Below are 16,908 nucleotides of genomic sequence, written 5' to 3' on the forward strand. Positions count from 1 at the left end.
ATCTCTCCAGCATCAATTAGTAAACTGGGGATGGGGGAAGATTGGAAAGCTCCTGTTGCCAAACGTATGCCATTGTGGTGTACTGAATCTAGGATCTTTAGATGTTTGGTTGATGCAGAAGAATAAATTTCACATCCATATTGTAATTTGGTAATAATCAGAGATTTATGTATTCTTAAAATTGTCTGTCTATCCGATCCCCAGTTTGTACTTGATAAAACTTTTAAAATGTTAAAGCCTCTTGTCATTTGGTTTTAATATGTTTCAGATAGGGGATTCAAGTAAGCTTTTTATCAAATATGAGACCTAGGAATCTAGTCTCTTCAACACAGGGTATTCTATTGCCATATAGATAAAGGTCTGAGGCTGGGTGTATCCCTCTGATGCTGCAAAAGTGCATGATGATTGTTTTGCTGGTAGATATTTTAAATCCTTGTTTTTCTGCCCAGTTGACAATCTTGTTGATAATGAGTTGTAGTTTCCTTTCTGCTACAAGCATATAGGTAGCAGGAAAGGATATTGAGAGGTCATCTACATATAATGTGCTTAATACTTCATCTGGTATAATATTTGCTACCCCATTTATTGCCAAAGCAAAAACTGTTACACTAAGTATACTCCCTTGCAGAACACCCTCTTCTTGGCAGTTTTTATCTGATAGAGTACCAATTTTAACTTTAAAATATCTATGGGATAAAAATGCCCTGATATATAGGGGTAATTCTCCTCGCAGACCACAATCATGAATGGTCTTAAGAATTCCATGTCTCCATGCAGTGTCCTATGCCTTTTCTATATCAAAGAATACAGTTATATGATGTTGCTTTAAGGCATATGCTTCACATATGGAGGTCTCCAGCTGCATTAGGACATCTATTGTAGAATGCATTTTTCTAAATCCACATTGTGATGGTGATATAATATTATTATGCTCGAGATACCAGACAAGTCTTGTATTTACCATTTTCTCCATTATTTTGCCTAGACAGCAGGTTAAAGCAATAGGACGGTAACTGGAAGCTGAATATGGGTCTTTTCCTGGCTTTAGAAAAGATAATACAAAAGCTGTTTCCCATATGGTTGGGTATTTGTGTTCCCGCCACAATCTATTTATAATACTTATCACAAAAAGTTTTGTATTCCTTGTAGTATGTTTAAACATTTCATAGGGGATCATATCTGGACCGGGGCCTGTATTTTTATTTCTATCTAGGGCAGCATCAAATTCTCTTTCTGTAAAGGGTATGTTGTATGATTCTGTCTTGTCTAATGAAAAATCTAAATGTTGTTGTTCTTCTTTTATTCTGTATTGGTGTCCTGGGCTACTGTCAGTCTTTTGCAAGACTTGAGCAAAATACATACAGTAGAAGCCAAATTTAACAAACTAATTCAGCCAAGGTCCAGTCCGCTAAAGTGAATTTTCCGTTAAATTGAGCGAGTGAGCGTTGGTGTAACAGTGTTGCCAGAGCGGATTGTAAAAATGATACGTACCTAAAAATTCCCTAGTGTACACACATACACATACAGTATATATATTATTGTAAGTGAATTATAGGCAGCACAATCGTGAATTGCAAACGAACAGCACCGTGCAGTAATTTGTTGCAACGTGTGTGTATTTACCTAGTTGTATTTACCTAGTTGTATTTTACGGGAAGGGGAGCTATGCTCCTGGGGTCCCGTCTTCATATCTCATTTTATCTTAACTATTTTTAAATTCATGTATTGTTTTTGCACACACCACTTTCTCATCTAACTTGTTCCAACTGTCTATTACTCTGTGAGGAAAGCTGTTCTTTTTCAGATCTCTTCTGTAGCTGTCTTTCTTGATAATCTTTCCGTGTCCTTTAGTATTTCTATCATCCCATTTTATCAGATTCTCTCTATCAATAATTTCTATGCCTTTCATGATTCTGTAAATAGCTATCAAATCTCCTCTCTCTTCTTTGCTCTAGTGTCTGTAGTTCAAGTTTTGCTAGTCTCTCTTCATATGATAGTTTTGAGAGTGTTGGTGCCAATTTTGTAATTGCTCTTTGTATTCTTTCAAGTTTTTTTATACATTTTTTTGTACTTTGTGACCACATCGTTGCAGCATATTCCAATCTTGGTCTTATCAGTGATTAGAATTTTCTTCACCATTTCTTCATCCAGGTATGCAAATGCCACTTTAATTGTTCTTTAATTTTTGTGTGTGTATTTATTTACCTAGTTTTACCTAGTTGTATTTTACGGGAAGGGGAGCTATGCTCGTGGTGTCCCGTTTTCGTATCTCATTAATCTAAACTATTTTTAAATTCATGTATTGTTTTTGCACACACCACTTTCTCATCTAACTTGTTCCAACTGTCTATTACTCTGTGAGGAAAGCTGTTCTTTTTCAAGTCTCTTCTATAGCTGTCTTTTTTTATTTTCTTTCCATGTCCTCTTGTATTTCTGTCATCCCATTTTATCAGATTCTCTCTATCAGTAATTTCTATGCCTTTAATGATTCTGTAAATTGCTATCAAATCTCCTCTCTCTTCTTTGCTCTAGTGTCTGTAGTTCAAGTTTTGCTAGTCTCTCTTCATATGATAGTTTTGAGCGTGTTGGTGCCAATTTTGTGATTGCTCTTTGTATTCTTTCAAGTTTTTTTATACATTTTTTTGTACTTGGTGACCACATCGTTGCAGCATATTCCAATCTTGGTCTTATCAGAGTGATTAGAATTTTCTTCACCATTTCTTCATCCAGGTATGTAAATGCCACTTTAATTGTTCTTTAATTTTTGTGTGTGTGTGTGTGTGTGTGTGTGTGTGTGTGTGTGTGTGTGTGTATTTACCTAGTTGTATTTACCTAGTTGTATTTTACGGGAAGGGGAGCTATGCTCGTGATGTCCCGCCTTTGTATCTTGCAGTGTCTAGTTTGTTTTTAAACTCATGAATGGTTTTTGCGCATACTATTCCATTGTCCAGTTTGTTCCAAGTGTCCAAAACTCTATGAGGAAAACTGTTTTTCTTCAGTTCTCTTCTATAGCTATGTTTTTTTATTTTCTTTCCATGTCCTCTTGTGTTTCTTTTGTCCCAGTTAAGTAAGTTCTCACTATCGAGTACCTCTGTGCCTTTCATGATTCTGTAGATGGTCAATAGGTCACCTCTCTCTCTTCTTTGCTCCAGTGTCGGTAACTCCAGTTTAGCCAATCTCTCTTCGTATGATAGGTTTGCAAGTGCAGGTGCCATTTTTGTAGCTGCTCTTTGGATTCTTTCTATTTTCTTTATATTCTTTTTGGTACTGGGGGACCACAATGTCGCTGCATACTCTAATCTAGGCCTTATCAATGTAACCAATATTTTTTTCATCATGTCTTCGTCCAAGTATGTAAACGCCACTTTTATTGATCTTAGCAAGTTGTAAGTCTCCCCGACAATTTTGTTAATCTGTATATCATAGGACAAGTCGTTCGTGATAATTACTCCCAAATCTTTTTCGGATCCTACTTTCTTTACTTCTTTGGTTCCAATTGTATATTTTCCTGATATTCTGTTTTTGCTTTTTCCAAACTCCATTATGCTACACTTCTTAGTATTAAAGTCCACTTCCCATTTCTGACTCCAGTTCCATACCCTATTTAGGTCTGCTTGCAGTGCTTCACAGTCCTCATCAGTTTCTATTTTCCTTAGCAGTTTGGCGTCATCGGCAAAGAAGCTCATGTAGCAGTTCACGTCCTCATCCATGTCATTCATATAGATAGCAAACATTATTGGTGCCAGCACAGATCCTTGCGGTACTCCACTGATCACCTCTTTCCAGTCTGAATATTTTTCTCTGAGCACTACTCTCATCTTTCTACCAGTCAGAAAGTCCTCTATCCATTTTAGTAGGTTTCCCTGTATTCCTCCTATGTGTTCCAGTTTTTTTAGTAGTTTTCTGTGTGGTACTTTGTCAAAGGCTTTTTGCAAGTCTAGGAATGCACAATCAGCCCATCCATTTCTTTCTTGCACTATGTCTATTAGTCTTGAGTAAAAGCATATTAAGTTTGTGGAGCATGATCTTCCTTGTCTGAATCCGAATTGTCTTGGGTTTAATATGTCATTGTCTTCCAGATGTTTTACCCATCTATTCTTGATTATTTTCTCACAAATTTTGGCTATGGTGCTTGTTAGTGATACTGGCCTATAGTTGGTGGGTTCTTCTTTGTTTCCTCCTTTGTGTATTGGTACAATGTTAGCGTTTTTCCAGTCCTCGGGTATCTTTCCTTCTTTGAGTGAGCTGTTTATTAAGATGTGTATTTTGTCTGTTAGTTCTTCTTTGCACTCCTTTAGAATCCAATTTGCAATACCGTCCGGGCCATGTGATTTTCTGACATCCAGCCTTGATAAATGTTCTGATATTTCCTTTAGTGATGCTGTAAACTCATTCATGAGGGGAGATTTCTTGTTTTTGTCTATGTCACAATTTGGTATTTTCTCTCTGGTGAAAACAGATTTAAAGTGATTGTTCATGACTTCGGCCATCTCTAAATCTTCTGTGTATTCTATGTTTCCTTGGCATAGTTTCACCAATTCCTGTTTGTTTTTAAGTTTACCATTCACATACCGATAGAATAGTTTGGGTTGCTCTTTGCATTTGTCTATAATATCCTTCTCATGGTTCCTTTTCTCCTCTCTTCTCACATTAACATACTCATTTCTATAGTTAACATAAATTTGCCATTTGCTTTGTTTTTTGTCTTTTCTCCACTTTTTCCAAGCTTTGTCCCTTCTGTCTTTTGCCTCACTACATCTTTTGTTGAACCAACATTTAATGTACTCTCTCTCTCGCTTTTGTCTTGGTACATGCCTGTTTACCCCTTCATTGTAGTTTTCCATCAATATATTCCATTTCTCTTCCACTGCTGTTTCTTCCCTGTAAAATATTTCCCAGTTTGCATTTCAGAAGAATGTCTTTAGTTTTGTAAAGTCTGTTTTGTTGTACCTCAGTCTTCCTTTCCTATGCTTTTCGTTCCTCTCTATGTCTATTTCTTCCTTTAGTATAGTTTCAATGAGTACATGGTCACTCTTTCCAATTGGTGTCTCATACTGGACTTTATGCACTATTTCAGGCTCTGTTGTAAATATTAGATCTAGTTTCGATGGCTCTTCATTATTTCTGTACCTTGTGTTTTCACGGACCCATTGGGTCATTGTGTACTCCATGGTCATATCTAGCAGTACATTGCCCCACGAGTCATCTCCTCCTTGCACTGTCATGCTGTCCCAACAAATTTCTTTGCAATTGAAGTCCCCCATAACTACCAGATTACCCTTACCCATTAGTATCTCATTGAGTGATTTTCTTGTGTCATCTAGCATTTTTGTATGTTCGATTTCTTTCCAAGCGCTTGTTTTTGGAGGCACATAAGTCACCACAAACTTTCTACTTTTCATATTCTTGCCTTCAACTTTTATCATGATCAATTCAGCATTACCTTTGCCCTCTGCAATTTTTGTCACCTTTAGGTCTTTCTTGGCCAAGAACATGATTCCCCCTCCCTGTTTCTTGTCCCTGTTTTTTATCCAGTAGTTGTATAAACCTTGTCCGATAACAGTGGATGGTATTTCACCTCTTAGTTTAGTCTCTACAATTCCCATTATGTCTGGTTTTGCTTCTAACAGATAATCATTGAGTTCGTTCAGTCCCGAAATTAGTCCGTCAATGTTGGTATAGGCCACTTTTAATTTTCTTCCTTCTCCCTGGTTTCTTCTTCCCTTGTTTTGTTCGTTTTGAAGCGCCATTGTCTTAATCTCAAGTCTATTACTCTCCACTGGAATTCTTTGCATTCTGTCTCCGATCTTTTCAAGTTTTTTTCCTTTGCTTCTTCTCTTAGTGCCCTTTCTTTTTCTAATTCCTCAGTACTCATTTCTCTTTTTATCCATATCTTATTGTATTTTTCACTCTTTGCCAAGTTACCTACTTTTTCAAATATGTCTTCTACTACCACTTGTGACCTTAGTTTTATCTTTAGAGGTCGATTCCTATCCTTAGTATAGCGACCAATTCTGTAAGTCTCTTCTAAGTCTGTGCCTGAATCACTGTCTCCCCCCTGAATTTCATTAAGGATTTCTACTGCTGTCTCTTTTTCTTCTTTTTCTCTCATGTACCTCGCCAGTCCTTGTTTTTCTTTAAGCCCATAAACCACAATACATTTCTTCCTATCTACTGTGTCCCTGACCCAATTTGCTTTTTCGTTAATCACTTGAATGATTGTGTCTTTTGCATTATCTTGCATTTGCTGCTTGACTATTTCTTTGAAAGCAATTTCTTTATTTTCAATATTTTCTTTCCACTTCTTAATTTCCTGGATACTGTCCCCACCTAAGTTTTCTTCGATCTTTTGTGTCAATTCTTGTAATTTGTTGTTCACTTCCTGCTTTAGATTTTTGCTATTGTTATTATCATTAGTTTTCTTCTTTTCATTATCATTCTTCAGTTCATTTATGTCTCTTTTCATTTCTTTAATTTCGTTTGTAAGATCCAAGTTAGCTTTTCTCAGGTCAGAAATTTCATGGTGTGTGTGTATTTACCTAGTTGTATTTACCTAGTTGTATTTTACGGGAAGGGGAGCTATGCTCGTGGGGTCCCGTCTTCATATCTCATTTTATCTAAACTATTTTTAAATTCATGTATTGTTTTTGCACACACCACTTTCTCATCTAACTTGTTCCAACTGTCTATTACTCTGTGAGGAAAGCTGTTCTTTTTCACATCTCTTCTATAGCTGTCTTTCTTGATTTTCTTTCTGTGTCCTCTTGTATTTCTGTCATCTCATTTTATCAGATTCTCTCTATCAGTAATTTCTATGCCTTTCATGATTCTGTAAATAGCTATCAAATCTTCTCTCTCTCTTCTTTGCTCTAGTGTCTGTAGTTCAAGTTTTTCTAGTCTCTCTTCATATGATAGTTTTGAGTGTTGGTGCCAGTTTTGTAATTGTTCTTTGTATTCTTTCAAGTTTTTTTATACATTTTTTTGTACTTGGTGACCATATCGTTGCTGCATATTCCAATCTTGGTCTTATCAGGGTGATTAGGATTTTCTTCACCATTTCTTCATCCAGGTATGTAAATGCAACTTTGATTGTTCTTATTAAATTATAAGTTTCTCCAAAAATCTTATTTATATGTTTCTCAGGTGACATATTATTCATAACAATGACTCCCAGGTCCTTCTCATTTTCTACTTTTTTTATTCCTTCTTCTCCCAATTTATATGCTCCTGTTATTCTGTTTTTGCTTTTTCCAAATTCCATTATACTACACTTTTTTGTATTGAACTCCATCTCCCACTTCCTACTCCATTCTTGTACTTTATTTAGATCTCTCTCTAGTGATTCACAATCTTCTTCAGTTTTCACTCTTTTCAGTAGTTTTGCATCATCTGCAAAGAAGCTCATATAGCTTTCAATTCCTTCATCCATATCATTAATATATATAGCAAACATTATTGGGGCCAGAACTGTTCCCTGCGGAACACCGCTTATTACTTCATCCCATTTTGAGTGCTGGTTTCTTATCACTACTCTCATTTTTCTTTCTTGCAAAAAGTCTTCCATCCAATTTAGTAGTTTGCCCTATATTCCTCCTTCAGTTTCTAATTTCTTAAGCAACTTCTTATGTGGTACTTTGTCAAAAGCTTTCTTTAGGTCTAGAAATGCACAGTCCGCCCATCCATCTCTTTCTTGTATTATATCTATTAGCCTTGAATAGAAACATATTAAATTGGTGACGCATGATCGTCCTTGTCTGAATCCAAATTGCCTTGGATTTAACACTTTGTTTTTTTTCTAAATATTTTACCCATCTACTTTTGATAATTCTTTCACAAAGTTTTGCTATTGTACTTGTTAGAGAGACTGGTCTATAGTTTGTAGGTTCTTCTTTATTTCCTCCTTTATATATAGGTACTATATTTGCTTTTTTCCAATCTTCTGGAACTTTTCCTTCTTTCAAGGAACTGTTTAGTATGCTATGTATTTTGTCTGCCAGTTCATTCCTGCATTCTTTCAGTATCCAGTTTGCTATATCATCTGGTCCATGCGATTTTCTGACATCAAGATTACCCAAGTGTGTCAATATTTCATTCTTTGTTACTTCTATTTCTTCCATAGGGGGGACTTTCTCTTTCCATTTAATCTCTTCAGGTTGTATGTTCTCCCTTGTAAACACTGATTTAAAATGTTTGTTCATAATTTCCGCCATTTCCATTTCCTCAGTGTATTCAACTCCCTCTTGTCTTAATTTCTCCAAGTCTTGTTTGTTTTTCAGTTTATTGTTTACAAATCTGTAGAATAGTTTTGGTTGATCTTTACACTTTTCTATGACATCTTTTTCATATTTTCTCTTTTCCTCTCTGCATGTTTGTACATATTCATATTCTTTTTCTTGTTTTTGTCTTGGGACATACTTTTCCACTCCTTTTTTGTAAATTTTTGTCAAAATATTCCATTTCTCTTCCACTGTTGTTTCTTCTTTGTATATTTCTTCCCAGTTTTCTTGTTGAAGGAATTCTCTTATTTTATCAAAGTTTGTTTTTTCATACATCATTCTTCCTTTTCTATATTGCTCATTTCTTTTCATATATTTTTCTTCATTAAGTTCCAGTTCAATCAATATGTGGTCACTTTTACTTATTGGTGTTTTATATTCAATCTTGTCCACTATTCTAGGTTCAGATGTAATTATTAAGTCTAGTCTCGATGGTTCTTCTTCATTTCTATACCTGGTGTTCTCCTGTATCCATTGTGTCATTGTATGGTCAGTAATCATCTCAAGTAGAGCGTTTCCCCATGAGCCGTCTCCACCCTTTACTGTCATTTCTTCCCAGCAATGACAGTGTGTGTGTGTGTATTTACCTAGTTGTATTTACCTAGTTGTATTTTACGGGAAGGGGAGCTATGCTCGTGGGGTCCCGTCTTCATATCTCATTTTATCTAAACTATTTTTAAATTCATGTATTGTTTTTGCACACACCACTTTCTCATCTAACTTGTTCCAACTGTCTATTACTCTGTGAGGAAAGCTGTTCTTTTTCACATCTCTTCTATAGCTGTCTTTCTTGATTTTCTTTCTGTGTCCTCTTGTATTTCTATCATCCCATTTTATCAGATTCTCTCTATCAGTAATTTCTATGCCTTTCATGATTCTGTAAATAGCTATCAAGTCTCCTCTCTCTCTTCTTTGCTCTAGTGTCTGTAGTTCAAGTTTTTCTAGTCTCTCTTCATATGATAGTTTTGAGAGTGTTGGTGCCAGTTTTGTAATTGCTCTTTGTATTCTTTCAAGTTTTTTTTATACATTTTTTTGTACTTGGTGACCATATCGTTGCTGCATATTCCAATCTTGGTCTTATCAGGGTGATTAGGATTTTCTTCACCATTTCTTCATCCAGGTATGTAAATGCAACTTTGATTGTTCTTATTAAATTATAAGTTTCTCCAAAAATCTTATTTATATGTTTCTCAGGTGACATATTATTCATAACAATTACTCCCAGGTCCTTCTCATTTTCTATTTTTTTTATTCCCTCTTCTCCCAATTTATATGCTCCTGTTATTCTGTTTTTGCTTTTTCCAAATTCCATTATACTACACTTTTTTGTATTGAACTCCATCTCCCACTTCCTACTCCATTCTTGTACTTTATTTAGATCTCTCTGTAGTGATTCACAATCTTCTTCAGTTTTCACTCTTTTCAGTAGTTTTGCATCATCTGCAAAGAAGCTCATATAGCTTTCAATTCCTTCATCCATATCATTAATATATATAGCAAACATTATTGGGGCCAAAACTGTTCCCTGCGGAACACCGCTTATTACTTCATCCCATTTTGAGTGCTGGTTTCTTATCACTACTCTCATTTTTCTTTCTTGCAAAAAGTCTTCCATCCAATTTAGTAGTTTGCCCTGTATTCCTCCTTCAGTTTCTAATTTCTTAAGCAACTTCTTATGTAGTACTTTGTCAAAAGCTTTCTTTAGGTCTAGAAATATACAGTCCGCCCATCCATCTCTTTCTTGTATTATATCTATTAGCCTTGAATAGAGACATATTAAATTGGTGACGCATGATCGTCCTTGTCTGAATCCAAATTGCCTTGGATTTAACACTTTGTTTTTTTCTAAATATTTTACCCATCTACTTTTGATAATTCTTTCACAAAGTTTTGCTATTGTACTTGTTAGAGAGACTGGTCTATAGTTGGTAGGTTCTTCTTTATTTCTTCCTTTATATATAGGTACTATATTTGCTTTTTTCCAATCTTCTGGAACTTTTCCTTCTTTCAAGGAACTGTTTAGTATGCTATGTATTTTGTCTGCCAGTTCATTCCTGCATTCTTTCAGTATCCAGTTTGCTATTTCATCTGGTCCATGCGATTTTCTGACATCAAGATTACTCAAGTGTGTTAACATTTCATTCTTTGTTACTTCTATTTTTTCCATAGGGGGGACTTTCTCTTTCCATTCGTTCTCTTCAGGTTGTATGTTCTCCCTTGTAAACACTGATTTAAAATGTTTGTTCATAATTTCCGCCATTTCCATTTCCTCAGTGTATTCAACTCCCTCTTGTCTTAATTTCTCCAAATCTTGTTTGTTTTTCAGTTAATTGTTTACAAATCTGTAGAATAGATTTGGTTTATCTTTACACTTTTCTATGATATCTTTTTCATATTTTCTCTTTTCCTCTCTGCACGTTTGTACATATTCATTTCTATAACAGGTATATATTTTCCATTTTTCAGGTCTTCTGTCTTTTTTCCATACTTTTATGTTCACTCTCTTCCCATGAGGCTGTTTTCGGGGGCACATAATTTATCACAAACTTTCTGCTCTTCTTATCTCTGTCTTCTACTTCCATCATTATCATCTCTACTGTATTCTTTCCATATGTGACACACTTCACATTTATATCCTTCTTAGTCAGGAAACTCCACCCCCTTCCTTTTTCACTCTGTTTCTAATCCAATAATTATATGCATCATGTCCTACACTGTTGGGTGGTAGTGGACCTTTTAATTTTGTTTCTACAATTCCCATTATGTCTGGTTCTTTTTCTTTCAAATAATCATTCAGCTCATTCAATCCTGTTATTAATCCATCTATATTTGTGTAAGACACTCTTAGTTTTCTGCCACTTCCATTGTGTTCTCTGTTTCCCTTTTGTTTTTCTCTTGTATGTCGACTTTCTTTAGTTTCATATTCACTACTCTCCAATAGAATCTCTCTTTTTCTGACTCCGTTCTTATCTCGTTTTTTTCCTTAGCTTCAAGTCTTTTCTGTTTTTCTTCCTCTCTTTCCTCTTTATTCATTTCCCTTTTTATCCATACCTTTTTATATTGTTCACTTGTTGCCAGTTTCCCTGTTTTGGATAAGATATTCTCAGCCGTAGTTTGTGACCTGAATTTAATCTTAATTGGTCTGGTCTTGTCTGTACTATATTTCCCGAGCCTGAATTTCTCTTTGATTTGTTTCATTATTTCTGGTTCATCTTCCTGAACTAATTCTAGTAAATTTCTTACTTTTTCATTTTCCTCTTTGATTCTTGTGGTTCTATCTGGGTTATGTTTCTCTTCCATTCCTAATATAATTATACATTTCTTTCTGTCTGCTAAGTCTCTTACTATATTCTCCTTCTGTCTCATCACTTTAATAACTGAGTTTTCAATTTGTTCATTCATTTGCTGTCTGATTATGTCAGTGAATGCAACTTTGCTATTTTCTTGGATTTTTTCCAACCTCCTTGTTCTCCTTATTATTCTCCTTTAAGACTATATTCTCTTCTTTTACTTCTTTTAACTGTTTTTTTAATTCTTCAATTTCCTTAGTTAAGTTTTTGTTCGCCTTCTCTAGTTCTTCCAATTTTTCAACCCTCTGTACAATGTTGTTAACATGACCGAACCTACGCTCCAAGTCCTTGATCATCTTATCGACCTTCTCTTCTAGTCTTGTCAGTCGGGGGGGGGGGGTTGTGTCCCCCCCCACCCTCTTTAAATCCCTGGAAAATATTCTCATCACTTTCTACTGTATTGCTCTTATCTATACTTCTAATCTTTATATTTTTATTAGACATTTCATCGTCACTCAGCTGGTCGGGGGGCCGTTTGTTTACCTTTCGCCTGTCTGCCTGGGCCAAGTCCTCTCCTTCCTTATTTCCTTCCATTTCCCTCAGCAATCCCTCCCCTTCTCCTCTTTCCCTACTTTCCCACTACCCCACGAGCAATTTCCCCCCCACCCTGTAAATACAATAGGCACTTCTCTTTGCGTTGGGATCCACGAAACTTCAATTTTCTTCAGAACGTCTTCTAAGCCGTCCGTTTGTTGAAGTGTGTGTGTGTGTGTGTGTGTGTGTGTGTGTGTGTGTGTGTGTGTGTGTGTGTGTGTGTGTGTGTGTCTCGTGTAACAATGATATGAGCTGTCAGTGAATTTCGGGGAATATTAGTCATAGCTTCATGTTTGGTTCGATGTACATAATTCTAGCGATTAATAGGACTGGGCAGTTGGTTTTTGGATAGTGAGCGTTATTGTTGTGTTGTTGCAGAAAACGTAGTTCGTTGTTATAGAAGTGTTTTTCGTGGCGATTACTCTCACGTACTGATTTTGAATTTTCCCATCAACTTGCTGTTTCATTATTTTGTTTTCCTATTATACCATCTATTTCTACTTGAATATATTTCTGCTACAATTATACTTTATACATATACTGAATTATATATTATTGTATATATATTATAGTACACACACATATATATATATATATGCTAATAAGAACACGGGTACGTGTGTTCACTTATGCAAAGTAGACCACTTGGAAAAAGAAACTAACGAAGCAGAGCGCTTTCGTATATTACATCTTCAGTGCAACACTTGTTGCACTGAAGATGTAATATACGAAAGCGCTCTGCTTCGTTAGTTTCTTTTTCCAAGTGGTCTACTTTGCATATATATATATATATATATATATATATATATATATATATACATATGTTTGTGTGTATTTATATACCTCCAAAATACTAATCTATAAATTTTTCCTTGACTCCACCACCACAATCTGGTAACATCTGGTAACATTGGATGGAGGATTTCCTACATGAAAGAAAAATGAGAGTGGTGCTCGGAGACAAATATTCAAAATGGGAAGTAATGAGTGGTGGCATCCCACAGGGTTCAGTACTAGCTCCAAAAATGTTTGCTATATATGTGAATGACATGGACAAAAGTACTGAATGTTACATGAACTTCTTTGCAGATGACGCAAAGTTATTAACCACTTCCATATGGTGCCGCCTACGTAGGCGGCATGAGGAGCAAGTAGGTACTCGCTGATGCCGAAGTCGCCATCTTGATTATATTTATTGTAGTTGTACCTACGTAATTTTCATCCTCTCTAAACTGGCTTCATCAGTTTTCTATGGTTATCAAAATACACGGGTGAAAGAGAATGGACAATTTAGCACTGACTTTATTTTTTATAATGCGATTATTATTTCGAGACATCGCACGTCGGGCAGCAGGTTAAACAGAGTGGAGCAAGAGATGGGAAGTAGAACTGAACATCAAGAAATGCTGTATAATTGAATTTGGGAAAAGCATGAATAGGATATCAGGACAGTATAAAATTGACGGAATAGAAGTAAAGAAAGTAAATTCTGAAAGGGACCTAGGAGTAATCATAACCAAAGACATGTCGCCAGATAAACATACAAATAAAATTGTTAGACAAACATACAATCTGTTGAGATCAATAAAGGTGGCTTTTAAATACCAGGATAAGGAAATGATAAAAATAAATATTACAAACACCGATAAGGCCAAAACTGGAATATGCAGCACTGATATGGTCACCCAGTATAAAAAAGAATATAAGAAAATTAGAAAGAATACAAAGAGCAATGACAAAGATGGCCCCAACACTTTCAAACTTGACATATGAACAAAGACTGGCCGAACTGGAATTGCCGACCCTGGAACAAAGAAGAGAATGAGGGGATCTACTAACCATCTATAGAATCATTAAAAGAAAAGAATGCCTTGATAGAGAGGACTTATTAAAGTAGGACAGAGGAAAAACAAGAGGACATATAATGAAACTCAAAAGGGACAGCTACAGAAGAGACCTGAAAAAGAACAGCTTCCCACACAGAGTGACACATATCTGGAACAAATTGGATGAAAAATTAGTGTGTGCAAACACAATACAAGAATTTAAGAACAAACTTGATCTTGCAAGATACAAAAACGGGTCACCACGAGCACAGCTCCCTTTCCCGTAAAATACAACTAGGTTAAATACATCTAAAAGGGTCAAATGCATCCCCCCAGTAACCCACCTACACATTACAGATTATAAGATCTAAATAGCTAGTGGTTTTACCGGAATGCGACCACGGCTTCGGAAGGCTACAACAGCCTTTAAATCATCATCTGATGCTGCAGAAGGCACTGCCCATACGGCTGGGTAGGACTCACATAGTTCATACTGTTCATTGATGCGTGTTATCCTCCAGGATTCATTGGGAAGACCCTGTGGAAAGAATATGTATGGTAAGCCACAGTAAACCTGTAAATTTAAATTGATGATGACTTCTGTGTCATAAATGCCTATCTGAGAAATGCATTTTGCTGTTGACAGAACTGAAGATATAGAATTACCACATTCATCAAAAATCATATTCAGTTTGCTGCACTGGGGAGTTTATCTTCAAAATATGGTATAATCTAAGAAAAAGTACATCATTTTGTCTTCCTTAATGCAATCAATACGTATGGCCTGAATAACTTAAAACACCATAGGGTCCTCCTGTACAACTCAGGTCCTACATTATTCTTAAAAACCTTGGCCCCATAAAGTGTCAATAAAGAAACTCTATTCTACTGGATTCTGAAGAACTAAGGGTCAATGTAGTCCTATACAAAAAATTGTTCTCTACTTAGTCCTCTTGAAAACCCAATCCCATGGGATCCTGAAAAACTTAGGATCCAATGGATCCTCCTGCAAAACCTAGGCCCCATAGGATCCTCCTGAAAAATTCAGGTTCGAATAAGCCCTCTTATAAAACTAAAACACTACAGGATCTTCCTGAAAACCTCAAACATTATAAGATTCCCCTACAATTCTTATGCCTTAAAGTCCTCATGAAAAAAACTCGCACTCCCACATTTTGCATAATGCCCTAAATCTCTTCCAATAGTCACACATTACTTCACACTCACCTGTCTCTTGAGTTCAGCTATGGGTTCATAGATGGTCCATCCATTTTCCTGATAGGCCTCACAGTACTCAAAACCAAAGAAGGGAATCTTGTGGGATGCTGGGAAGGCATACTGGAGTAATTTCTCTGTCACACTGCGTCTTGAGTGGTTCTCCTTTAAAGAATAACATTTGCTATAGACTTCCTTTCCTGGGGAAGTAGCATGTAACTAATTTTTCCTATTGAAAAAGAATGAATGTTGGGTGGCCCGACATTTGGGAATGGATGCTAAGAGGAGATTGTATGAAGGAGTGATTGTACCAACAGCACTGTATGGGGTAGAAACATGGATCATAAGAGAGGAAGAGAGAAGGAGTTTGAATGTATTTGAGATATGGTGTCTGAGAAGTATGATAGGGGTTACTAGGCTGGATAGAGTGAGAAATGAGGAGGTGAGGAGATGAACAAGGGTGGAAAGGGAGTTGGGAGATAGGGTGGATGAGAGATTAATGGGATGGTTTGGACACATGGGAAGAATGAGTGAAGAATGAGTGAAGAATGAGTGAAGAATGACTAGTAAAAGAACTGTGGAAGGCAGATGTGGAAGGGGTGAACATGAGGGGGTGACCTAGGATGAGATGGATGGATAGATGAGGTAAAAGGGGCATTGGGGAAAAGGGGAATGTCTGTTGAGGAAGGACGGAAGAGGGGGATTAAAAAGTGTAATGAGAAATAGACATTTGGGAATGGATGCTAAGAGGAGACTGTATGAAGGCGAGATTGTTCCAACAGCACTGTATGGGGCAGAAACATGGAACATAAGGGAGGAAGAGAAAAAAATTTGAATGTGTTTGAGATTAGGTGTCTGAGAAGTATGATAGGGATTACTATGATGGATAGAGTGAGAAATGAGGTGAGGAGAACAAGGGTGAAAAAAGAATTGGGAGATAGGGTTGATGAAAGAGTATTGGAATGGTTTGAACACATGGAAAGAATGAGTGAAGAAAGACTAGTAAAAGAGGTGTGGAAGGTAGAGATTGAAGGAGTGAACATGAGGGGGCAACCTAGGATGAGATGGATGGATGGGAAAAAAGGGGCATTGGGAAAGAGGGGAGTGTCTGTTGAGGAAGGACGGGAGAGGACAGAAGATAGGGGTGAATGGAGAATGGTTGTGTATGGATGATGCTGTGATGCATGAGGGGGAGTGGGTAGGTGATGTGGGGTGCAGTAATATGTGTGAAAAATTAAACTGACACAGCCCGAATGGTTTTCTCCTCATCTTCTCCTTTTCTGCATGATGGGATAGAGAGGGAAGGTCACTGGTTTAATGAAGCAGCTTTGCTGTGAATGTGCTGTGTCTTGTGACACCGCTTCTGACCCAGGGCTATGGGTGAGATCCAGGGATAGGAGATGCCAAGATAAGAGGGAGGGAAGGGGGTGGATAGAAGTGGAGTATGTTGGGGACAGAATGGGTGGGCATGGTTTTTATGCCTTTGTTTTGTGGCTACCCCCCTTGTAAGGAGAAAAAAAGCCTCTGTATATTTCCTTTTTCTTGTCGATAAATATAAATTAAGAAACCAAGTGATTTGTTACATTATTTCAAATGTATTAATACACACATACATATACCAAAGGATTTTTCCCCCTTACAAGGGAGGTAGCCCCCCCAAAAAAGGCATAAACACCATTCCCAACCATTCCATCCCTAAATACACTC

The 16,908-nt window shown here is 36.6% G+C and overlaps 2 protein-coding genes across 5 annotated transcripts in view; both read right to left on the minus strand.

The window, feature by feature from the left end:
* Positions 1–6,769, minus strand: part of LOC143039895 (glycerol kinase 5) — a 474,671-nt gene extending 467,902 nt beyond the window's left edge. Inside the window, exon 1 of the mRNA XM_076210226.1 lies at positions 2,819–6,769. Coding sequence (XP_076066341.1) covers positions 2,859–4,844 — 1,986 coding nt within the window. The 5' untranslated portion in view covers positions 4,845–6,769 and the 3' untranslated portion in view covers positions 2,819–2,858. The remainder of the gene's footprint in view (positions 1–2,818) is intronic.
* The window catches only part of mtm (phosphatidylinositol-3-phosphate phosphatase), a 161,383-nt gene that overhangs the window by 77,936 nt on the left and 66,539 nt on the right, over positions 1–16,908 (minus strand). For all 4 annotated transcript variants that reach the window (XM_076210225.1, XM_076210223.1, XM_076210222.1 and 1 more), the window contains 2 exons: positions 15,214–15,366; positions 14,375–14,524 (listed from right to left, as the gene is read on the minus strand). In XM_076210225.1, coding sequence (XP_076066340.1) covers positions 14,375–14,524; positions 15,214–15,366 — 303 coding nt within the window. The remainder of the gene's footprint in view (positions 1–14,374; positions 14,525–15,213; positions 15,367–16,908) is intronic.

This window comes from Oratosquilla oratoria, chromosome 27, assembly GCF_046742065.1.
Source record: "Oratosquilla oratoria isolate Oo_2021 chromosome 27, ASM4674206v1, whole genome shotgun sequence".
Taxonomy (NCBI): Eukaryota; Metazoa; Arthropoda; class Malacostraca; order Stomatopoda; family Squillidae; genus Oratosquilla; species Oratosquilla oratoria.